This window comes from Myotis lucifugus, unplaced genomic scaffold, assembly GCF_000147115.1.
Source record: "Myotis lucifugus unplaced genomic scaffold, Myoluc2.0 scaffold_2, whole genome shotgun sequence".
Classification (NCBI taxonomy): Eukaryota; Metazoa; Chordata; class Mammalia; order Chiroptera; family Vespertilionidae; genus Myotis; species Myotis lucifugus.
Genome location: NW_005871050.1, coordinates 25,249,004 through 25,275,591, shown reverse-complemented (window position 1 = coordinate 25,275,591; position 26,588 = coordinate 25,249,004). Strand labels below are relative to the sequence as shown.

The 26,588-nt window shown below is 38.2% G+C and overlaps 1 protein-coding gene across 3 annotated transcripts in view; it reads right to left on the bottom strand.

The window, feature by feature from the left end:
* The window catches only part of CHRDL1 (chordin like 1), a 155,475-nt gene that overhangs the window by 20,315 nt on the left and 108,572 nt on the right, over nucleotides 1-26,588 (bottom strand). For all 3 annotated transcript variants that reach the window (XM_006082234.3, XM_014459367.2, XM_023758604.1), the window contains exon 7: nucleotides 6,909-6,976. In XM_006082234.3, coding sequence (XP_006082296.3) covers nucleotides 6,909-6,976 — 68 coding nt within the window. The remainder of the gene's footprint in view (nucleotides 1-6,908; nucleotides 6,977-26,588) is intronic.

The window sequence follows — 26,588 nt, the reverse complement described above, 5'->3', positions numbered from 1 at the left end:
GACACTAATTTGAAGCCATGTTTGAGAATCACTGACATAAAAGATCTTTTGTTTTAGTCTGGGAGTGGGGGTGATGTGTGAATTTGATTTAAGGGTAATGGCTCTTTTAGAGTTGTTGCCCTAATCTTGTAACTTATAGCAAGGAAGAAAAAAGTATTAATGCCTTGGCGTGTAAGTGAAATTGAAACATCTTTTTTATTTTTTTTAAATATATTTTATTGATTTTTTACAGAGAGGAAGGAAGAGAGATAGAGAGTTAGAAACATCGATGAGAGAGAAACATCGACCAGCTGCCTCCTGCACATCTCCTACTGGGGATGTGCCCGCAACCCAGGTACATGCCCTTGACTGGAATCAAACCTGGGACCCTTCAGTCCGCAGGCCAACGCTCTATCCACTGAGCCAAACCGGTTAGGGCGAAATTGAAACATCTTGAAAACCAACTATGAGTAGACTGCTTGAAAGAGCAGGCCAAAATGGACAAAAACCAAATGATTTCATTTATATGTGGAATATAAAACAAAATAGTAACAAAAAAAACAAAACAAAAGAAAAACAAAGTCATACAGACAACAGAATGGTGGTTACTATAGGGGAAGGGGAGTGGGGGGAGGTGAAATGGGGTCAAATATATGGTAATGGATGGAAACTAGGCTTTTAGTGGTGAGCATGTTATAATACATACAAGTATCAAATTATAATGTACAACTGAAATTTATACAATGCTATTTAGCAATGTTACCTCAATAAAACATAAATTAAAAAACTAGTTAGGAAAGAAGAACAAAGTAGGTGGGATCTCAATACCAGATATCAAGCTGTATTACAAAGCCACTGTTCTCAAAACAGACTTTTACTGGCGGAAGAACAGACATATAGACCAATGGAATAGAATAGAGAACCCAGAAATCGACCCAAACCACTATGCCCAATTAATATTCGACAAAGGAGGCATGAACATACAATGAAGTTAAGACAGCTTCTTCAATAAATGGTGTTGGGAAAATTGGACAGATACATGCAAAAAAAAATGAAACTAGACCACCAACTTACACCATACACAAAAATAAACTCAAAATGGATAAAGGACTTAAACATAAGATGGGAAACCATAAAAATACTAGAGGAATCCACAGGCAGCAAAATCTCAGACATATGCCGAAGGAATTTTTTCACTGATACTGCTCCTAGGGCAATGGAAACTAAAGAGAAAATAAACAAATGGAACTACATCAAAATAAAAGCTTTTGCATAGCAAAGGAAACCATCTACAAAACAACAAGAAAGCCCACTGCATGGGAGAACATATTTGCAAATGTTATCACCGATAAGGGTTTAATCTCCAACATTTACAGGGAACTCATACAACTTAACAAAAGGAAGATAGAAAACCCGATCAAAAAATGGGCAACGGACCTAAATAGATACTTTTTGAAAGAAGACAGAAGGAAGGCCAAGAGACATATGAAAACATGCTCGCCGAAACCGGTTTGGCTCAGTGGATAGAGCATCGGCCTGCGGACTAAAGGGTCCCAGGTTCGATTCCGGTCAGGGGCATGTACCTGGGTTGCAGTCACATCCCCGGTGGGGGATGTGCAGGAGGCAGCTGATCGATGTTTCTCTCTCATCGATGTTTCTATCTCTCTCCCTTCCTCTCTGTAAAAAATCAATAAAAAAATATAAAAAAAAAGAAAACATGCTCAAAGTCACTAATTATCTGAGAGAAGCAAATCAAAACGACAATGAGGTACCATATCACTCCTGTCAGAATAGCTATCATCAACAAATGAACAAATGACAGGTGTTGGCAAGGATACGGAGAAAAAGGAACACTCATGCACTGCTGGTGGGAATGCAAACTGGTGCAGCCACTGTGGAGAACAGTATGAAGTTTCCTCAAAAACTTAAAAATGGAACTCCCATTTGACCCAGTGATCCCACTTCTAGGAATATATCCCAAGAAGCTAGAAACACCAATCAGAAAGGATATATGCATCCCTATGTTCATAGCAGCACAATTCACCATAGCTAAGATTTGGAAACAGCCTAAGTACCCATCAGCAGATGAGTGGATTAAAAAAACTGTGGTACATTTACACAATAGAATACTATGCTGCAGTAAAAAAGAAGGAATTTTTACCATTTGCAACAGCATGGGTGGAACTGGAGAGCATTATGCTAAGTGAAATAAGCCAGTCAGGAAAAGATAAATATCACATGATCTCACTCATTTATGGAATATAATGAACAACATAAACTGATGAACAAAAACAGATCCAGAGACAGAGAAACATCAATCAGACTGTCAAACCTCAGAGGGAAGGTAGGGAAGGGTGGGGGTAAGGAGGAGACATCAACCAAAGGACTTGTATGCAAGCATATAAGCCTAACCAATGGACACAGATAACAGGGGGGTGAGGGCATGAGTGGAGGGGTTGGGGGGTAATGAGGGGATGAGGACACATATGTAATACCTTAATCAATAAAGAAATTTTAAAAAAAACTAGTTAGGTAGAAATGACCATATAGGTATGCTTTTTTCAAAATCACTTTTAATTTAAAAAAATTCAACTACTGTTTACTTTCAATATTAGTTTGTATTGGTTTCAGGTTTGCTATGTTTTGTTGTACTCTGCTTAATATTTGATTTACTGACTTGAAGGACTGATATATTAGGCTTTTGACATGGCTCTTGCACAGTTATTTTCTTTTTTTCTAATCCTCACCTGAGGGTATGTTTGGAAAGAGGAAGGGAGAGAGAGAGAGAAACATCAATGTGAGAGTGAAAAATCCATTGGTTGCCTCCTGTAAATGTTCCAACTGGGGATCGAACCCGCACAAGTTATGTGCCCTGACTGGGAATCGAACCCACAACCTTTTGGTGTATGGGATGATGCTCCAACCAACGGAGCCACCTGGCCAGGACCACAGTTCTTTTCTGGTGTTGGAAAATTCCCATCAATGTAGCAGTTCCCCAGGAATTTCTACCTTATTTGTTCTAAGATCTAAGATATAGACAGGGGCGATTTTTGTTTTGTTAATAGCAACTTTATTTTCACTGGTCCAAAATAATTGTAATAATGGTATGATACGTTTCCCCCTAAATTTACAATAATGAAAGTTATACATAAATTATATAGATCACAAATTTTCTATAAGGTTTTACTTGTGAAGACACAAAAGTTCTAAGAGTTCAGAAAGGGGAAATGCCTTTATAGTTATGATCCTATACTAGATTTTTGCAAGATGTTACTATTGGGGGAAACTGGGTAAAGGGCACATAATCTCTCTGTATTATCTCTTACAATTGCAAGTGAATCTAGAGTTATGTCAAAATAACACGTTTACTTTTAAAATGCCTTCAAAAAGTATTATAATCCACACATTATATTTCTCCTCACTAGTAACTAGGACTATTCCTGTTTGAGAGACACTTAGGCCAGTTTCCTTCCTAAACCATTGTTCTGACAATGTGAATGAGACATGGATTTTTTCATTTCATATTGTTTCTATCCCAAACTCTTTCACGTTTCTAATGGTAAATCTATGAGTAATATATTGGGGGGAAATTGGAGTTTGGCTGTTGTCCAAAACAAAATTATGCTTGCTTTCATGTTTTGGCTTTCCACCCTGCACCTATCTCCACCCCCCACGACACACACATTTCCCCCACGGTACTAGGACCAGTTAAAATGAAATTATGATCAGAAATAAAACACAAAATGTTTCAGGTTTTTACAAAGGAGTCTTAATTAAAACACTGGTTCTCTTTCCTGTGCACTTTGTAAAACTTGGTAAACTGATGGTTTTTACCCAACTCGACAAAATAAACTAATCAGCTGTGTTTCTGTTGAACTGAGGTTTTGAGGGTCCCTATAAATGGGACAATCTACTAAAAATCCAACAAATTAGAACTGTTGTTAAGGCTGCCTTTCCCCCCGCCCTCATGTAGAAAGTGAAATTGCAAAGGTTATTCAGAAGGGATTCTCCCACCTTCCATTTTTTGACTAGTAAAGAACAAACAATTTTGAAGAATTTCTCTCTGATTTGGGACAAATTTCTGTGCATTAATATTAATAAAAAGTTCCCCTCTGGCCCTTTCTGGGTGGCTCAATTGGTTGGAGTGTCCCAAACACCAAAAGGTTGCGGGTTCAATTTCCAGTTGGGGCACATACCTAGGTTGTGGGTTCCATCTCCATTGGGGCATGTACAGGAGGCAACCAAATGTTTTTCTCTCACATCGATGTTTCTCTTTGTCTCTCCCTCCTCCTTCCTCTCTCTCTCTAAATCAATAAACATATCCTCAGGTGAAGATTTTAAAAAAAGTTTTCCTCTGCCCCAACACACTCTCCTTTCACTCCATCTTTCACTCCCATTGATTTCACAGGTATTTATTGGGTGACTACTATGTGCTACATACATAATTTTTCATTACTACAGATGCTATTTATTATTCAAATTACATCACAAATATCTATATCTTTTAGAACAAAGGAAAATATCTATATATATTAAACCCTAAACGACCGGTTGACCTTCTGACCAGTCACTATGATGTGCACTGACCTCCAGGGGGCAAACACTCAACGCAGGAGTTGCCCTCTGGTGGTCAGTGTGCTCCCACAGCTGTAGTACTGCTCAGCTGACCAACAGGCTCCAGATGCCAGGTGCCAGATGCCGGGCTCATGGCTGGTGAGCGCGCAACTGTGGCGGCGCCATAGCAGCAGGAGCCTCTCCTACCTCTGCAGCAACGCTACCAAGCTGTGGCAGAGGCAGGCACTACAGGGCTGGGATGAGCAGGAGTGGCACAGCGCTTGACCTGGGCTCAGGCTCCTCCCCGGCTGCCTGCCACTTCACGCACTACTACATCCCTCGGGGGATGTCGGACTGCCAGTTTCAGCCTGACCCCTGCAGCCTGCAGGCTGAAACTGGCAGTCCGAAATCCCCTTGGGGTCCCAGCTTGCGAGAGGGCATAGGCCAGGCTGAGGGACCCCACTGGTGTACAAATCCATGCACCGGGACTCTAGTTTGTTTATAATAAAATGGAAGTATCTGGACATTTTGGTCTACCTGGCCAAAATGTTTGTTTCTAAAGTTAAGTCTTGAACTCCTTTGAAAGTGAATAACTATTTCAAGGCGCTGCATACTGTACCTGACCTCTTTTGCTACAGAAAGTACTGGATTAAGTCTAGGCCTATCACCAGTAGTCTAGGAAGAACAACAAGGCTGAAAGGCAAAGGACTGAGTTGAGGACAGCATAAGAAGTCAAGAAGAAAGGCTAATTAATGGCTTTATTAGTAATGGCTCTGAGCTAAGGCACCCAGATTAAGGCACACAGCTCAAGGTGACGGAAACCTAAATTTGGTTTAGAATGGCATCTGGTTGACAGCCACTAATTTAGCCACTCTCAACTTCCTACAACAACCAAAACTTGGGGCTGAGAAAAAGAGAAAATTCACAACACAGAAAATGGAAGCTGAGGGTGTTGGCAAGCTGGGGGCATGTAAGTCAGAAAGGGCACATGTGACAACTGGGAAGCATGGCCTAAGCTGCACTGTTATGTTTGTATTGGTCATTTTATTATGTCTCCTACTAACATCTCACACCTTCACTATCGGTCTGCCCTATCATTCCCTAGACTCTTGCCTTGTATCCAATGCATGTTGAGAACTAATTCCTAGGGTTTTAGAAAATCCTTTAAATGTTACTTATTAAAAAGCTAATTCATACTCATTGCAAAACATCAAATAATACAAAAGATATAAAGTGAAAAGTCAAAGTTGACCTATCCTCCTGTCCAATTCCAACCCCTCTGAGATTACCACTCTAACCTGTTGGTATGTGACCTTCCAAATATTTTCATATTCTTTTACATACATGAACACACATAATTTTTATATAAACATATAATAGTGTAAATTGTATCCTGCACCTAGTTTTGTTTCCATAATATATTTTTGACATTCTTCCACTTTACTACATTTCTATGTACTACATTATTATTAACACCTGCACAGGATCCCATAGATAAGTTGTTTGACCATGCCTTCATTAATAGACACTTAGGTTGTCTCTGTTTTGCTCTTATGAAAATAATGCTGCATTGAATACCCCTGTGCACTTTTGTTTGTACCAGGGTGTGATAAACACCCATGTATGTGCAATGAATGCCTTTGCACATTTTGTACACATTTATAAGACCTTCAAAATAAATTCTTTGAACTGGAACAAATTCTTTTATGATTTTAAAAAGTTTGAAGTGTTGCTATACTTAAACATATATATTTTTAGATAGAGATTCTATTTTGTTAATTACCTAACAGTACGAAGCAACAAGAGATGCTATTACTATATGTAGAGAGATGCCTACTCATAAAGCTTATTCTGAGATTAATAGCAAGAATGGAAATGAGAACATGTTTCAGAATGAGAAGGGAAAATCTAGCCTGTTACCTTTCCTTTCTTCCATGGGTATGAGTGAGAACTTAAGGCTTAGGGGAGGGTTTGTTTGGACATTTCCAAAGTACCTCTGCCAATAGGATGGGCTGGCCTATTTTACAATCCACAGAATGTCCTCACTGTTGAGGATAGGAGCAGTGACCTGCCCTCCTTACAGAAGACAAATATTTGGCAAGTCATCCTGAAAGGGAACCAAGTTCTACTCTAGATGAAGGCTTTCCAATGTCTGGGGCTACGATTTCTTTGCATTCATGTCCTGTTACCAATTACACAGGGTACTTAAATGGTTTTAGGTTGGTGATGATGTCATTTAAATTTTTTAGGCAAGGGAAGAAAAATGGTTTTAGACATAGGCCCTTTTATGGAGTTGCTGGGAGAGTAGCCATGGGGAGAGGAAAGTTTGACCTGATGCTGTGAAGTGTTGAATTATTTGAGCTATTCACACTTACTGCTTCTCTGTTGGCAGGTTGCCGGAAGATATCACCATCAGAATGTTCCCACGACAATTCTCCTTCCCCTGTTTATTAAAAAGAAATAAAAAAGAATCATGCATACATAGAAGGGAAAAATATCACCCTTGTGACCCAGTAACATTTTTGGTTCTACAATCCCAAAATTCTCTAGACTTTTTAGCTATTCTTCAAAAAGCAACATTAAAAAATTTCTGGGTGTGCCTCATTTGTCAAAATAACTCTGAAGAAAGTTACCACTTTGCGAAACGGACCATGAAGCATTATTACTCAGAATTTTCAAGGTAAAAGGGAAAATAATCCCTTTCCATTTTAATATAATCATCATTGTCACTTTTGCTTACCTTATTCCAGTGACAGTTAAGTATTTTGCAGGTCACATTTAACTTGTGTTTAAACTACCCTTAATAAATGAGAGCTTTGAATATTTGGTCTGTCATGATTTGTTAAATTCACCATTGTATCTCTGAGAAGTTATGGTCTGATCTGAAAGTTAAGGTAAGGTTGAAATGTTTACATAACCAATATCCAAGATATCCTTTTCTACTTTTTTGTTTTTGCCTGATACACCTTTCTCTACGTCTCTATATCAACTCTTTGTACAGCTAACCCCATCACTGCTGTCTTCCAGAGTAACTGCCTCTAGGAATAAGATTTTACTTTCAGCCTGGAAAGCAACAAACATACAACAGATATAGATATTCCTCAGCTGATTAAAGATCAAAAACTAGAAGACAATTCCCAAGAATATTACCTGTGTTACCTATGACCAAGCAAGCAGATGGAAGAAGCTTGGTCTTAGAGATGTTTGCACCACTCAGTGAGTACTATTTGTGTGTGTGTGTGTGTGTGTGTGTGTGTAGATTAATACATACATATTTATCTATCTATATATCTGTCTGAGGACAAACCCAATAACAAATCAACCATATATTTCATGGGATAACAAATACAAAGGAATATAAACATTAAGAATTTTCTATTTCAATTCATCTCTTAAACTTTCAAGTCCTAAGCCTAAATAGTAATATGTGTCTGGTTTAAGCATATGGTAGCACTCTTGAGGGAAAATTATATATTATTGGCTTTTAGGGCTTGAAAAAGACCTTAAAATTAATTTGATAGCAATAGTATAATCAGTCAGTGACATAACAAATTATGACTTTAACTCTTCATGATTCAGAGATCATCTTATGGAAAAACAATTATGAATTTTGAACATTTAACTGGTGGCTATTCTAATCTTCTTGAAACACCCACTTTGACTATATAATTGTAACATTTCCAGATCAAAACCCTCAGTGGGTTCCCATTCAAGATGCTCTATAATTAGCCAGGACCTCATCTTTATTGAGCACTCACCTCCCACCCAACTATCTCAGCTACCCTTTGACCTCCTTGCTTTTTGTTGAACATGTACCTCTCATTCTTACTTCTATGCTTTTGCTCGTTATTCTTCTTCTGAAATTTTCTTCCCACCTCACAAACCCTATTGCTCCCCTATGCCTATGGAAACCATTAAGTTTTTCTTCCTCTACAAAGTCTTCTTCAAGCAGTCTTACATATTTCCAATTGCCTAAAGTACTTAGCATCTTATAGCCTGAGAGATGTATAGGAGTTCAAGCATAACTTTGTCCAACTGCTCCATTTAACAGATGAAGAAACCAATGCTCAGAGAGGAGGAGTATCAGCCATTCACAGTCACATAATGAGTTCATGATAGTTAACACTAAAACCCCAAATTTTCCGGCTCTCAAATAAGTCTGTTCCTTACATATGGGCAGGGCTTATTAATTGTGTTATTTATGGCTATATCACCACCATCTATAGCAATGCCTGACACATAGTGTTCACTCAATAAATACCTGTCAAATAATGGAATTGGAAAGCCTTCTCTGTACACCTAAAATTTCAAACCCTTCTGATATTTCTTATTCCCTATCTTTGCTTTTTGTTTTCAGCACTTAAATTATCTTACATTTTATGTATTTTATTTATTGTCTGCTTTCTCCCACTAGGATTATCCTATGAGCTTAGGCTTCAAATGAGAACAAGGATTTTATTTATCATATTCATTGATGTAACCCCAGTACCTAGAACAGTGCTGGGCACATAGTTAGTACTCATTCAATATTTCTTGAATGAATAATACTAAAATATCCTATATAATAAAGAGGGAATATGCAAATTAACCCTCATGCCCTCACAAGGTGGCTGCCTATGACTAGGCCAGCAGTGGGGTTAGTGAGGGATAACCAAACAACTGAACAAGCAGGCTGTGTGGGGTGACAAGGCCTGCAGGGGGGTTAGTGAGGGACGACCAAATGACTGAGCAGCAGGCTGAGTGGGGCGACCAGGCCAGCAGGGGGGCCATGAGGGGCAACCAGGCCAGCAGGGGGGGCAGTTAGGGGTGACCAGGCCAACAGAGGGGGGCAGTTGAGGGTGACCAGGCCGGCAGGGGGGGCAGTAAGGGGTGACCAGGCCAGTGGGGGGGGGAAGTTAGGGGCAACCAGACAGGCAGGCAGGTGAGCAATTAGAAGCCAGTGGTCCAGGATTGTAAGAGGGATGTCCAACTGCCAGTTTAGGCCTGATCCCGTGGGGTCCCAGATTGGAGAGGGTGCAGGCTGGGCTGAGGGGACCCCCCACCCTGTGCACAAATTTTGTGCACTGGGCCTCTAGTTTTATAATATTTTCTGCTGTAAAATGTTTCCTGCACCTGGCTTACCACCCTGAAAAGACTGTAAATCCCTTGAAACCAGAGACCATGTCTTAGACCCCACTCTATACTGCCTAGATTACTAGTTCTCCAAGTGTGGTATCTGGACCAGCAGCACCAGCATTACCTGGGTATTTGTTAGAGATGCAATATTGTGGAACCCAGCCCAGAACTACAAAGTTAAAAACTCTGCGGTACAGGGGGTCAGTGATCTGGGTTTTGACAAGCCCATCTGAGGATTATGATGCATTCAAGAATTTGAGAATAACTGGGCTGGACACTTAACATTTTCCTGGGTACCCATCACGTACTATTTATGTACTGAATTGAACTGCAGTTACAAATACAGAATTAAGTGCTTCACCAATAGTATACTCACCTCTTTCTTGTTATTCCATATCTGAGTAAAGATGGTAGACAAAGTCTACATGCAAACTATGTGGAAACCTCGACTGACCCTGTAACAGTGATGATGATTTCACCTTTGTTTATGTCTAGAAAATAATGCCCAAAAGTCAGTTCAAATGCATTGAAAGCTTCCTAGGTGGAGAGCCTCATAATAAGGCAGAAGGAGGAGAGAAATCAGGCCGGGCCTTTTCCCTCAATATATTTGAAATCTGTTTGGAAGTGACAGGAAATCAATAGAGGAAATAACCTAAAACATACACACAGAGTAACAACTGTATACACAAATGGAATGTATGTGCTTAGGAAATATTGAATGGGTGAAGTGAGCAGTCAGATGCAATCAAAGAAAGCAAAGGAGATATATGTATTACTATGTGTAATACTTTAAACAATAAAATAAAATTTTTAAAAAATCTTCCCTAAAGAATTTTTAAGTCAGTGATGTGGGCTGAGGTTATCTTAACCTAAAGAAATGGCATTTGCAAAGGACCAGAGCTTTCAAATAGCAAGTCAGACACTGGTGATGGCAAGCAAAGTGTGGCTTGAATAGAAACTTGTAATGTGAAACCAGAGAAATGGGGCTGATGGAAAGAGAAAAGGGTAGAAAGAGGATGAAAGAAGAAGGAGAGAAGGAGGGAGGAAGGGAGAAGGACAGGTTGTTAAGATAAATATCGGTGGTCAATCATTGCTGCATGAACTTCAAAAAAGAGGCTGCATGTCGACCTGATTGCCCCTAACATTTGATCCTGTCACCAATTTTTATGCAAAGGTTCTTATGGTTAAAAAAGGTATTTGTGGAAGTGTATCCTGGCACTGAGCACTGACTAGTTAAGAAGCTACTGGAATCAGGGAGGCCAACCAAGAGGTTGTTTTAACAATATGTGATAGGTCATGAGAATCTATAAAATAATGGAAAAGAAGGGGTAAATCACACTGCTACAGTTTAAAAGAAAATTAAAATACCCAGTGGAAGATTTGCTAATGGAGGAGAAAAGAGTATAAAATAATTCTAGGGTTGCAAATCTGGAGAGCTGGGAAATGGCACTGCCTTTGACAGTGACTGAGCGGGGGGTGATTATGGATATACTTGTTCTGTTGTAGCTGGCAGTGGTGGCTCTAAGGCTTAGTAAGTGGTTCTCAACCTTCCTAATGCCGCGACCCTTTAATACAGTTCCTCATGTTGTGGTGACCCCCCCAACGATAAAATTATTTTCGTTGCTACTTCATAACTGTAATTTTGCTACTGTTATGAATCGTAATGTAAATATCAGATATGCTATATGTGTTTTCCGATGGTCGCGGCCCACAGGTTGAGAACCGCTGTGAGTCTAAGCTATGTTCTGCGCCAAACAAAAAAATAGGTCTAGAGAGAAGACTTGAAACCGTACAAAGTTCACTGGCAAATGTCAAAGCAATATGTAAAAGCCATAGGATATGATTTCAAGACTAATCTAAATATCCAAAGGAGAACAAATTACAAAAGAAAAACGATAAAAGGCTCTCCTCATCAAATGCCCTTTTAAAAATATAGATTTAATTATTGATATTGACATGAAATATTTACTCAGCATGGCCTTCTGAGAAGTTTGGTTTACTCCATTTAGACCCTACATTCTCAAGGGGCTTTTAAATAGTCTTTTACACATATTTTACTTATTTTTTATTATTGACAGTATTACAGATGCCTCTCATTTTCTCCCTTTTTGCCCCCCTCCACCCAACACTTGCCCCACCCCAAGCTTTCCCCATACTATTGACTGTGTCCAGGGTTATGCATATATGCATATATCTTCTTTGGTTAATCTCTTCCAGCCCCCCTCCCATCCTCAAATGAGATCTGCTATTCTATTCCATGAATCCATACTTCTGGACCAGTTTTGTTCATGAGTTTATTTTGTTCATTAGATTCCAAATATAAGTGAGATCGTGTGATATGTCTTTCTCTAAATGGCTTATTTCACTTAGCATAATACTGTCCAGGTCCACCATACTTATAATCAGTCAGAATCTCAAAGCAATATAGAAGCATACAGTCTCTGTTAAATGAGGTAACATGGCAAAACAATGAGGCAAGTAGGTATCAGGCATAGGAATCAACTATTAGTACCCTGTAACACAAGTTCAGATGAATGTGTCACAATAACTTAAGTTTTTGCAGACAGGTATGTGTACCTAAATTGGAAAATTTCACTTTGTTAAAAATGACTGGAGCCATTACTTCCGTATATATATATTTTTTCAAGTAGGAACTTCTAGTATGTTTGTTGCCTTTGAGCTGTTAAAATCATCAAAATTTCATTCTTTAAGCTGGAATGTTCTATAAGTAGCTGCTAAAGGTTTCAACAGTTTAGTTGTTCTATTTAATATGAACCATAGTTAAAATGAAATTATCTTCTTATGTGTTCACATTTTGTACAACTATAAGTGGTTCTCTAGATCTGGGCAGGTTCTGTTGGACAGCTGAAAATAAATTTGTCCATTTAGAATCTTCAATGTTTATACCTATTATATATTTAAGAGACAAATATATAAAAGAAAAACCGTAGGCACTGATTGCCTAAAAAACCTGTTCCTTTGCATTATTTTTCCTGATTCACTGGATAAATTATCTAGAGTGAGAGAGATTCTCTTTTTTTCAGCCAAGGTTTAAAAACACACACAATGATTCTAATGTAGACAGATGAATTTTAGTTAATTCCAAGAAGCAACACGATGTAATTTTAACCAATTTTTAAACCAAAATGAAAAACAACTTTACTGTACTGTATGTCAAACAATATTCATTTAACCTTAAAAGCCACATATGTTGTTTATTTAAACCTCAATTATACTCTGGGTGGTACCCTATGGAGCTGGAATGGCTTGGCTTTCTGGTAATGAGAGAACAAGTATTTGAAAATGGTCAGGAGCTAGACTAAAATTAAGATTATTAATTCCCATTGCTTCCATTAATCTTTGGGTGGCTTGAGCAGGTCACAGAAGTAAACCCTGTCCTCTCAAAAAGACAATGAACATTATGCTAAGTGAAATAAGCCAGTCAATGAAAGAAAAATATCACATGATCTCACTCATTTTTGGATAATTAAGACCATTATAAACTGATGAACAAAAATAGATACAGAGGCAGAGCAACATCGAACCGACTGTCAAACTATAGCGGGAAGGCCAGGAAGGGTTACGGGGGTAAGAGATCAACCGAAGGACTTGTATGCATGCATATAAGCATAACCAATGGACACAAGACACTGGGGGGTAGGGGAGGCTGAGGGAAGGTCAAGGGGAGAAAAAAAAAGGAGACATATATAATACTCTTTGTAATACTTTAAGCAATAAAACAAAATTTTAAAAAAAGACAATGAGATTATGAGATACTCATGAAGATAATCGTCAGACAGCAAAACTATGCTGGCATGTGGCCTCTTCTGAACCACACACAACATCGTTAACAGGGTGCCACCCATAGATCCCCATGTATTTGGGAGAACTTAGTCTTATGCCTGTTTTTTTGGCAGGCATAATTATTAGGATTGACTCTCTCACTTTCAAAAGTGTCTTGGTTTGGATGATAAGTTATATGGTCACACTAATCATAAAGCAAAAAGAAATTAAATGAATCCCAGAGATGGGGAGGTGATCTCTGTGACAAGGTAAAATGATCTCTGTATTTTTAGATAAACACTTTGAAATCAGCAGAATCAGGGCAAATGGTTAAAGGGATTTTGAGGGAAATTGAGAGAGAGAGCACAGAAGAAGAAACTGATCACAAAATCTCTACCAGGTTCTGTGGTGGGCCATGTTATAGCTAGTACTCAGTACCCAAGCTGGAGATTAAAGTGGAAATTAAAAGCTCTCCGGAGGGGGGCTCTGTGAAACATCTAATTCTACAAATTCTGTTGAAAGGAAGACAAGTGTGGTGAAATCCAAGGAAATCTCTAAAAAACACTGGTTTAAGGATTCTCCATTGGTAGACATTTGAGCTACAATAATGAGGTATTGCAAGAAGTCCTCCAGTGGACATTTAGTTTTTGTTTGGGTTGTCTTAGTATTTTTAACATAATATCTGCTTGAGAAATACTAAAACACAGACAGGGGAGAAGTTCCTGCCAACAGTAGCAAGCCAAATTTTTAAAAAAAGAGTACAAAAGCATGTATCCAAAAATATTAGAAATATGTACTTAAAAATGCATTGTGAGAGTATATGTGTTTGCAGGAAAAGAGCAGGGGAGAGGGGATAAAGAAACTATTAACTAGATTGTGCTCATGACCCATGCTGCTCTTTCAATGGAGATGTGACTAAATAGATCCAAGTTTATAGTTAGAAATGGGGTATTTGCATCCCATGGTAGTCCCAAAGAAAAGAGCTGGAAGTGTACCATATCTGACCCCTGGGAGCAGAGTCATCACAAACTGTTCCTCCCAGTAGCCTCTCGGTTAACAGAATTCCCAAAGTTCTTTTACATCCCCAAATTGAGAGGCAGTATAGTGTAATGGCTAAGAGAATAGCCCAGAGCCAGACTGCCTGTGTCCAAATTGTGACTCTTTCCCCTTCTTCCCTCTGTCACTTTGGAAAAGTGAATTAACTTCATTGTGCCTCAATTTCCTTATTTCTAAAATGGAGGCAATAATACCAACCCTGTAGGGTTATGAAATTAATTAGTATAAGCAAAAAGATTACAAGAGTGCCTGGCACATAGTGAGTGTCATGTAAGTGTTAGCCATTATTACTTCTCCCTCTTCTTTCAATCCTTTCTCTCAACTTCTTCCTCCTCTTCAAGAGTAGCTTGCATATGGGGAAAACCCAACTTAAAGGACTCCCACAAGAGGGCTAGGTATTTAACAAAGGAAAGGGTCTAGATTAAACAAACAAACAAACAAAGCCTAGTCAAAAGAGAAAATGTATGCCTCCATATAGAAAGGGAGTCATTTCATTTCTAAATCATCAGAAGCCAGGGTCCTGAAGATACAAAAAATGTTTGCAGAGATTCCTTCAGTTCATACTTCAAAACTGCCTTAGATTCTCTCATAATTATGCTAGTACTCTTCTTATTTTAATCCTTTTAGAAAAGAAGTTTACATTTTAATTAAAATCCTTTTCTCTCTTGGCTTAAACTGAGCCTTAAGAGGACAGATATCTGTTTCATTGGGAGGCAGTACAATTTACATAGTCATAAAATGGAGTGGTAAAAATCCAAGTACCCAAATAAGGTAGAGTCCTGTGCTATCACATCCATTAACGGGAAAGAACAAGCAGGATAGAGAAGGGAAACTCAATAATCTACTGGTGTTTACTGTCTGGTCAACTTGGGAATGAAATTCAGTCAGTTAAAGGTCCTTCTTGTTTCCATAAACACCACTTTGGCTTCTTGGCCCTGTACAAAGAAGACTGGAATATTTGGTGAGAGTAGGGGACGTAGGTCTGGTTTTAATAGCCAAAGAAAAAATAGATACAGTCATTCCAGCAACTTGATTGAATTGACTGAATAATTGTATCAACTGCCCACTTTCCTGCACTATGGACACTTGGAATGGGTAAGTTCTTACAGTTGTAGTGTAGGTAATATTCAAATGTGATTCTTCTGCCTGACATAGGTCCTCTTTCTCATGTTTCTTTTTCCTCTGTTTATACTATCAGTCAACAAAACAGATTAATTTTTATAAATGTTGGGGGGTCTATGCTTGTGAAGACTATTATAATGAGAATAATGTGCATATCCAGTGGTGTGTTTCTGCGCAATCATGGCATCCCTTGAAGTAGTTAGAAGGACAAAGCTAAAGGAAGAGTGGCTTTAACAACCCGTGAAGAAATAATTGCTCTGAAATGCTCCACTGATAATTCCTTATTTTTAATGTAGAACCAGACTCAGATACACATAAAAAACCCTCCAACCCCATAATAAGATGGGGCATTATTGACCTTGACAGGATATCCCAGATGGCTAATTAGGAGCCATTGCTATTAATTTGTTAAGCTCAGCATAAAAGTCAATGCTGTCTCATGTACTGTCTGAAGGGATCTCTGTCGAAGAAGAAACATTCTAGACATAAGAGACATGCCAAGAAGGAACATGATGACTTTAGAGGGGTGGGAGTCCTGGGAAACTTATCAAGCATGTGAAGTTGAATTCTGAATGCAAGGCATGGAGAGAGAACAAAAACAATCTGACTAGGAGAAGTAGGTAAGGATGGAATCTCTCAGATGCTCCCATCTTCATTAACATGAATGATTCACTTTTGAAAAGGGGTTACCATTGGTTGTCACACTCTTTAGTAGCTATGAAAAGATCACAGTGTTTCAATACATTTTGAAGTTTAGCTGAAAGCATACTATCGCAAAAATTAAGTCAATTTTTAAAGTAATGTTTTTTTAAGTGTTTTCTTTCTATCATTATGACGAGGCAATAATAGTGTTTCTGCAGAAAATGTGAGCAAGAACAAAAACAACTCTAGATTGATATGTGAGGATCTATATTTGAAGTTGCTGTTATTTTCTCCAGTTTTCTTTGATTTTGAAAATATTTGAAAACCTTGGTAGATTTTTTTATGATGTAAAAAGAGGAAATATCTTATAGACCATTTCCATCAAGATCTCTGGGTCCCAGTCAAGATGGCATCTGATGTGTAACTTTGCTGCTTTTTAAAATATATATATATATATATATATATATATATATATATATATATATATTGATTTCAGAGAGGAAGGAAGAGGGAGAGAGAGGTAGAAACATCAATGATGAGAGAGAATCCTTGATCAGCTGCTTCCTGCACACCCCCTACTGGGGATCTAGCCTGCAACCTGAGCATGCATCCTTGACCAGAATCAAACCCAGGACCCTTCAGTCCACAGGCTGACACTCTATCCACTGATCCAAACCAGCTAGGGCACTTTTCTGCTTTTTAAACGATAAATCATGGATCTTAGGTAAAATGGTAATTGTTGTGAACACTAACAAATTGAATTTAAATAATTGATTCTAGTTTAGGTTATCTTGAAGGAGTTAGCATAATATCTCAATTTCATAAAATAGATTCAATGTGTTCATTAGACATGTGTTGGATAAATTAGCTTGCATTGAGTAAGTTGTAAGTTCAGTCATTTCTCCTTCTTCCCAAACCAGGACTGTACTTGTAGCACTGTCAAGAGGTTTTATAACTGTGTCTCTTTTTTGATAAATGCATTACAAAAGATATGCTTAATACCATAAGGGGAAACAGAGGAAAACGAAGACACTCCTTTCCTTATAAAGGTTCCCAGTTGAGAAGCCAAGTCCCATAAAACAATGAACAATATGAAAAATATTTTAAAATGCTACTAACCAGACTAAACACCAAAAGTAGACAAAGAAGGAGACCAATGAGGACTAGATTAATCAGGCAAGACTGTTTAGAAGAGGTGTGACTCCACCTATGCCCTTTGAAAGTGGGTAGGATCCTAATTGGAAAAGAGAGGAGAGAAGCTTGTTCAAGCTTGTGGGAGTAAGAGTTAAGACAGGCATATAACAGGAGTGAAGGTGGAAGGAACTTACAATATTATAGTACAAAGAGAATCACCAGCCTAGAGGAAAAGATGTGTGTGTTGTGTCAGAGACCTGAGGATAAGTAGTAGATGAAGGAAGTGTCAGATTGTTTTACAGAGGGCCTTTAAAGACCCTTTCACAGGGGTCGCCTAAAACCATCAGAAAACACATATATAATTACATATTGTTTTTGTGATTAATCACTATACTTTAATTATGTTCAATTTGTAACAATGAAAATACATCCTGCATATCAGATATTTACATTAAGATTCATAACAGTAGCAAAATTACAGTTATGAAGTAGCAACGAAAATAATTTTATGGTTGGGGGTCACCACAATATGAGGAACTGTATTAAAGGGTCGAGGCATTAGGAAGGTTGAGAACCACTGCTCTAGGTCAAGCATGTCAAACTTGCGGCCCACAGGTTGCATGTGGCCCACAATGAATATTTTTGCAGCCCAGCCAATATAACGGTATGTAAGAAATGTTTTAATAAAAATACTAGAGGAGTCCACAGACAGCAAAATCTCAGACATATGCTGAAGGAATTTCTTCACTTATACTGCTCCTAGGGCAATGGAAACTAAAGAGAAAATAAACAAATGGGACTACATCAAAATAAAAAGCTTTTGCACAGCAAAGAAAACCATCAACAAAACAAGAAAGCCCACTGCATGGGAGAACATACTTGCAAATGTTATCACCGATAAGGGTTTAATCTCCAACATTTACAGGGAACTCATACAACTTAACAAAAAGAAGATAAAAAACCCGATCAAAAAATGGGCAACGGACCTAAATAGATACTTTTCGAAAGACAGAAGAAAGGCCAAAAGACATATGAAAACATGCTCAAAGTCACTAATCATCCAAGAGATGAAAATCAAAACGACAATGAGATACCATCTCACTCCTGTCAGAATGGCTATCATCAACAAATCAACAAACGACAAGTGCTGACGAGGATGTGGAGAAAAAGGAACCCTCTTGCACTGCTGGTGGGAATGCAGACTGGTGCAGCCACTGTGGAGAACAGTATGGAGTTTCCTCAAAAAACTAAAAATGGAACTCCCATTTGACCCAGTGATCCCACTTCTAGGAATATATCCCAAGAAACTAGAAACACCAATCAGAAAGAACATATGCATCCCTATGTTCATAGCAGCACAATTCACCATAGCAAAGATTTGGAAACAGCCTAAGTGCCCATCAACAGATGAGTGGATTAAAAAACTGGTACATCTACACAATGGAATACTACGCTGCAGTAAAAAAAAGAAGGAGTTCTTACCATTTACAACAGCATGGATGGAACTGGAGAGCATTATGCTAAGTGAAATAAGTCAGTCAGAGAAAGATAAATACCACATGATCTCACTCATTTATGGAATATAATGAACAATATAAACTGATGAACAAAAACAGATCCAGAGACAGAGATGCATAGATCAGACCATCCAACCTCAGAGGGAAGGTAGGGAAGGGTAGGAGTAAGGGGGAGAGATCAACCAAAGGACTTATATGCAAGCATATAGGCCTAACCAATGGACACAGACAACAGGGGGATGAGGGCATGAGTGGGGGGGTAGGGGGTAACATGGGGATAAGGATACATATGTAATAACTTAATCAATAAAAAATAAAAATAATAAAAAAATAAATTTTGTAACAATTTTTACAACATCCTATTATACGTAATTATTAATAATGAACTACAATGTTCGCTAATGACTGATTACTATAATCATGTTGCATTCATTTCCCTTACGTGCCTTACGCACAGGTGCACCATTTCTCTCCACTAATACTAGCAGCGAATATTTTAGCAGCCAATTGCCACATCATTAGTCTTGGACTGACTTGTTTGGTGTGCGCAACAGGAAATATTTCATTTTCAGAGAACAAGAAAAATAGGTTTATTTGCATTATGCTTATTAATTTGTGCAGTTATTCAGTGTCTGGTAAGTTAATGTTCAAGAAAAAATATTAATTTTTATTAAAATGTACTATTATTTTATGTTAACGATTACCCATTTATTTCAACCCTTTGTATTCAGCCTGTCTCTATTGAAATAAACCCATGTTTCTATGAAAATTGAAGCTTTTGTTATTTTGCGGCCCACATAAACTTAAACCTTATTTGGCCTGTGTTAGCCTTTGAGTTTGACATGCTTGCTCTAGGTCCATCCACATTGCCAGTTTTAAAAACAGCAATGGGGATATAAAGTACAGCACAGGGAATCTAATCAATAATATTGTAATAACTATGCATGGTGCCAGATGAGTACTAGACTTATTGGGATGATCACTCTGTAAGTTATATGAATGTCTAATTACTATATTGCACACCTGGAACTAATATAATACTGTATATAAACTGCAATTGAAAAATAAAAAAATAAACAAGCTGAAGAACTGAGATTGGATAATATGATAAGAAATGGTAGGTGCTGGCCAACATGATCAAGTATTCCTTAAGAAAAAACCTAGAGTATTGTACAGCATGTACAACGAAGGAAGAACAGTATGGACACTCTTACAGGATGAGGTGGCTGGTTTCATGGTGTAATCAGAAGTCAGGGATTCTGGGAGGATAAGACAGCCTCCAGTTATTTCCTTAACTTTTGAGTCAATCTTCCCTTACCCTGGGGTACAGAGAACAAAGATGTATGTGGTGTGAATAGAGGCTGAAAAGAGAGTCCTAGGAGTCTTCCTTCATTCATCTCCTTGACTGGGTAGACCACTCTCAATGACTGGCTTGTATATCTTTCCTTTTTATCATGTGGCAAAGTTACAATTTTATATTTACATGTGTTATTATTTGATGAATACCTGTCTTCCCCATTAGACTCTGCCAAGTCAGGTTTCACATCTGTTTATTCACCATTGTATATCCATCACCAGCACAGTACTAGGTGCTTAGTGGTTGCTTGACAAATGTTCGCTGAATGAAGGAAGGTAGATATTTACATTCAGGCATCTTTAAGCCTAGAAAAAGAGAAATGTGGAACAAAGGTGTTCCACTATATTTGGGAATGGGCAGGTTAAGGCTTTGATGGGAAAGATGAATACAGTGGTCTTATAATTATTTGCCTATGCCAGTGTGCCACACATGTCCTCTATCTCCCTTCACTTCTCTTCACTAAGAGAAGCCCTTGTCACTCCTATGAATGGCTTACACCAGGTAGTGTAAGAATTTGGGACTCTAGAACCAGGCTGAAAAGTTTTAAAGTCTGGCTCTGCCACTTACACCATGTATCCTTGGGCAAATCACTTAACTTCTCTGTCTCAGTTTCTTCATCTATAAAATGTGGATAATAATTGTCCCTACTTATTGTAAGGATCAAATGAGCTATTATACATCTAAGTCCTCCAACTGCTCCATGTCACATAGTAAATGCTAGATATGTACACCATTCAGCAAATGCAAGCTTGCTTCTCAATATAGTCGATAGCCTACCCCAAATACCTCTCTCTTGTCTAGAGTCCAAGTACATAGCCTTTCACTTTGCTTTGGCAAGATAGGCAGGAGACAGGAAGCAGAAATGATAAATGGTAGAGGGAAGCTGGGTGTGGGTTTGGGTTTGAGACCTGCCTGCCCAGAATGTGGCAGCAATACAATCTCTGAAGAGATGTTTTCTTCTGATAAAGTTTTTCTTAAGGTTCCAGTGGCTGTTTGTGCTACATTTCTAGTCCAGATGAGGTTTGCTGAAGTGCCAGCAATGACATGCACCCTGCCAACATTCTGCTGACTGTCCTAGCCTCAGAGACATGTTTAAACAACTGGAGCTGAGATTCAATCTGTGGCTAATATTGCTGTCTGACCCAGGAAGAAAGGCATACATTAGTGTTTGGTGATAGTGCAGAGAGTTGGTTTCAATGGGGCCCTTTATATTAAAGGTTTGCAATTTCAGCACTCAAAAGATTGCTTCTTCTGCTGTATTTTGCCTGCAATTAGGGTGACCAGCATAGAGGAGAAGTATGGCTGGATTCCCTGCCATGAGGAATATGCTTATAAAAGATATACCTTTGTAAAAACATCATTTAAACAGAAAAAATAACCAGGTGCTTCAGAAATTAAAACTTCCAGGGAGATTCAATCACATTATCTACAACTGAAAGGTGCAAAGAAATTAAAGGCAGAGAAAAAGCATCAATTTTATGAAATGTAGGACTTGGTCTTTATAGGGAAAGATGCAAGATAATGCTTTATTTAGGCTGGAGAAGAGATGACAAAGAAAGGACTTAATGAATTGTCAACCACCTGAAGGGGCAATGCATGATCATTAAGAACTAGCTTTTATTTGTTTCTTCTGAGGGCATGATAAAAGAAATTTAAATTGTGACAAGAGAACTGTTGAGAAAATGGTTAGTTCCAGGATCTGTTACACAAGAAGGACTAGAAATAAAGTTCTGTATATGGAAATCAAGTAAATGAAAAGGCAAGACTATTGGAGATAAAGAAGGTGCAATTCTATTTAACCTCAGGATAATAAATATGGTAAATATGCTTAAATATATGAATGTATATTAAATATAATAAGTACTTATTATTTTCATAGAATAATTATCACTTATTAAGCGATAACTGTGCTAGACTTTCTATTAACAGTCTATTATATTACATCTCAGTTAATTTTTACAACCTTTCCATGGGTCATAGATATTATAATCTCCATTTTCTTAGCTGAGGACACTGAGGTTCTGAGTGGTAAAGTAGCTTGCCCAAGGTAACATCCCTAGTAGATGGTAGCTCTGCTATGTCAAATCTATGTCTATCTGGCTTCTGAGCTATGTGGTTTTCAGTACATTGCCTCTCAGATACAATAATATGTATTTTTGCAGTTTCCATTCTTTTATTAATTGTTCTTCAGTTTAAATTTCGCATCCTTTTCTCAAAAATATCTCAGCCTAACAACTGGATTATAGTAGTAACTAGCTGGTTACATTAGCAACCATGTATACACCTCTGCTCAGCATGGACTCTCTTCTCTTTGGAGCAGACTCAAATTAAGTTGAGGCAAGGATGGGAAAAAGAGGTGAGGAGCAAAATACCCATATTTCCTGGCTGAAATGTAATACTTGTACTAAAGTACAATACACACACACACACACACACACACACACACACACACACTCACTTTAGAAACAGGTTATAAAATATCTAGGGCTTTATTAAAGCATAAACCAAATTAGGCTACAAGTAAATCCATATTGACTTCTGAGGGCTGGTACAAAGAACATATTAATATGGATGAACATATACTGATACTCAGAATAAGGTAATTTCTTTTGAAAAGAAATATTAACTATAGAATCCTTAAGTGAGATGGGGAGAAAAAAAAACATGGGGATCAGAAATAATACCAGGTAATTTCTTATTGAACATGAACCAATGTATAATCAGTACAAGCTACCACAGTCAATTCAGAGGAAGAAAACACAACAATACAATTGTATTTAATAGCATCTAATTCAAATTGTGATTAACTTTCTGGCAATATTTTCCAGCTACTGTGCATTCATTCAAATAGCACCTACTCCATGCCTAGCACAGTGGGAGAAAAAAATAGATGAACCAGAAATAGTTTCTCAATTAATAAGCTTACACATTGGTAGGGATGATAAGACAGGGGCACAAATAATAAAAGACAAAATATGACAAGGTAATAAATGCTACTGGAGAAGCACAGGTAAAGTACTGAGGTGTCCTAGAGAGAAGGGAGTTTTACTTTTAAATTACTATATTAGTAATTTCCAGTTACAAAATAAATAAACCATTGGTATATGGAATATAGCAGAGAGAATATAGTCAATAATATTGTAATAACTTTGCACAGTGACTGATAGCTACGAGACTTATCATGGTGATCACATCATAAGTAGATAAATGTTGAATCACTATGTTGTGCACTTGAAACTAACAACTATACTTTAATAAAACAATTTAAAAGGTTCATGGAGGAGGTGGTATTTAGGCTGGCCTTTTAAGGATAAGCGGTACTTAGGGATAGAGAGATTAGGGATGGAGCTGGGAAGGCAGAGAAAAGAGAAGGGCCTTCCAGCTGGTATTTATCAAAATGTAACCTGAGGATTCCTTGTGTTAGAATCTGAGGAGGCTGCATTTGAACTAGATCTTGAGGAACTGACAGGATTTTCACAAGCAGAGGTGGAAAGAGGGTTTTCCAGAAAGATAAAACACTCCCTTCTCTCAACCCTTACTGTTGTTACCTAGGTAGCCATTTTGTCTTCTTTCCCTCCCAGTTCCACATCATAAAATAGCCTCCACTCATTCACCACCAAGTTGCTTGACATATGTTTGGAACTAGATGCTCTAGCCAGTCAGAGACTGCCATTGGTTACTTTTGTATTGACTCACTCAGGTTTCAGACTTCTAATAGTCTCAATTTAAATGCACTAACCCAAAATGCAAACCATCATTTCAGGCCATCCCCAGTCATCTACAAGGTCTTAGGACTGGTTTCTCAAAGCAGTGGTCTGTAGACCACCTGCATCATAATGGACGATGGAGCCTCTTAAAATACACATCCTAGCCTGGCCAGAGTGGCTCAGTGGTTGAGTGTCAACCTATAAACCAGGAGGTCAGGGTTCAATTCCCGGTCAGGGGCATGCAGGAGGCAGTGGATCCATGATTCTCTCTTATCACTGATGTTTCTAGCTCTCTCTCCCTCTCATTTCCTCTCTGAAATCAATAAAAATATATTAAAATGCACACCCTAGGGCAGTGATGGCGAACCTATGACACGCGTGTCAGAGGTGACATGCGAACTCATTTTTTTGGTTGATTTTTCTTTGTTAAATGGCATTTAAATGTATAAAATAAATATCAAAAATATAAGTATTTGTTTTACTATGGTTGTAAATATCAAAAAATTTCTATATGTGACACGGCATCAAAGTTAAGTTAGGGTTCTTCAAAATGCTGACACGCCGAGCTCAAAAGGTTCGCCATCACTGCCCTAGGGCCTCACTCCAAGGCCACCGAATCGGAATCTCTATAATTATGGTCCAAGGATCTGAATTTCAACAAGTTTTTCAGGTGGTTCTGAATCACACTGAAGTTTGAGACATATTGAGGGGTGCAGGCAAAAGCAAACGTACACATGTACAGAAACAATGTGAGTGGAACCTGAGGTGCATGAATGAAAGAATGTGTGTCTATAAAAGTAAGTTGAGAGCAGAGCTTGGAAGACCTTCACTGTCAGTCAGGGGATTGACTTGGATTTTACTGGCAATAGGGAGTTAACTATTCCTTTCCGTGGCACAGTAGCTTGGTTAAGAGCCTGAAATCTAGAGCCAGACTGCCAGGGTTTAATTCTTAGCTTCTTGATTCACTAGCTACATGACCTTGGATAAGGTGTTTTTTAAAATTTGTTTTTCCATTATAGTTTACATTCAAGATTATTTTATATTTGTTTCAGGTGTAGAGCATAGTGGTTAGAGACAATCACATACTTTACAAAATGTTCCCCCCTGATATTTTCAGTATCCTCCTGGCACCATACATAGTGAAAAAAGTGAAGGATTAATAAGTACAAATTGGTAGCTACAAAATAGTCATGGGGATGTAAAGTACAGCATAGGGAGTATAGTCAATAATATTGTAATAACTATGTACGGGACCTTGGACAAGGTTTTAACCTCTTCCTGCTTCAGTTTCATCATCTATAAAATAGGGATCATGGGATTAAATTAGCTCATATTTGTAAAGTGCTTAGAATTGTGACTGGAATATAGTTAAGTATATGTGTCAGCATAAAGACTTTAGAATAGGGGTGTATCATGGATAAGGCTATCTTTTGGGAAAATTAAGCTGGCAGTAATGCATATTCATTTCCTACTAGAAAATCCTATAATTTTTCCTTCTAAGTGGTTATCAATGTTAGCTGCACACTGGAATTACCTCTGCCCCGCCCCCAGGTCTGGACTTAAATATATCAAGGTAGCCCTAGCTGGTTTGGCTCAGAGGATAGAGCATCAGACTGTGGACTGAAGGGTCCCGGGTTCAATTCTGGTCAAGGGCACATGTCTAGGTTGCAGGCTTGATCCCCAGTGGGGGCGTGCAGGAGGCAGCCGATCAATGATTCTCATCATTGATGTTCCCATCTCTCTCTCCCTCTTCCTTCCTCTCTGAAATCAATAAAAATATTTATTTAAAAATATATATCAAGGTAATTCCAATATGTAGACATGGTTGAGAACCAATGTTCTAAATATATTTCAAATTTGTCCATTTTTTGTTACCAAATCCTCACTATATGCAAGACCCTATGCTAGGTCCTCTTCCTGCATGATCTCATTTGAACCTCACAACTATTTGGAGGTAGGTGTTAAATTTATCCTCACTTTAAATATTGTTAGAGAGCTGGAATACGTTGCTCATAATAACCCAGGTAGAAAGTAGCAGGGCTGGGATGAGAACCAAGGCAGCCTGGCTCTAGAGGCTCCATTTGAACCACTACTTTGCACTGTGCCTTTAGACCAGTGCACACTCCCACACTAGTGAGACTCCTAGACTCACCTTTTTCCTGGTCTCTCCACTTGCTTTATTGCCTCCCTCCAATCTAATTTGGACACAACAGCTGGTGAGATCTTTGAAGTCATAACAGCATCATGTCATGCCCCTTTGTACAACTTTCCAATGGCTTCCCAATGCACTTAAAAACTGAAATCCAGACTCCTTCTTATGGCCTTGAATAGCCTGCATGGTACGTTCACCTCTCAAGCCTCATCTCCTGCCAATTTTGACCATAAACACTATATTCCAGCTACACTGATCCTTATATTCCTTGAACACTCTAAGCCAGTGATGGCAAATCTTTTGAGCTTGGCCTGTCAGCATTTTGAAAAACCCTAACTTAACTCTGGTGCCGTGTCACATATAGAAATTTTTTGATATTTGCAACCATAGTAAAACAAAGATTTATATTTTTGATATTTATTTTATATATTTAAATGCCATTTAACAAAGAAAAATCAACCAAAAAAATG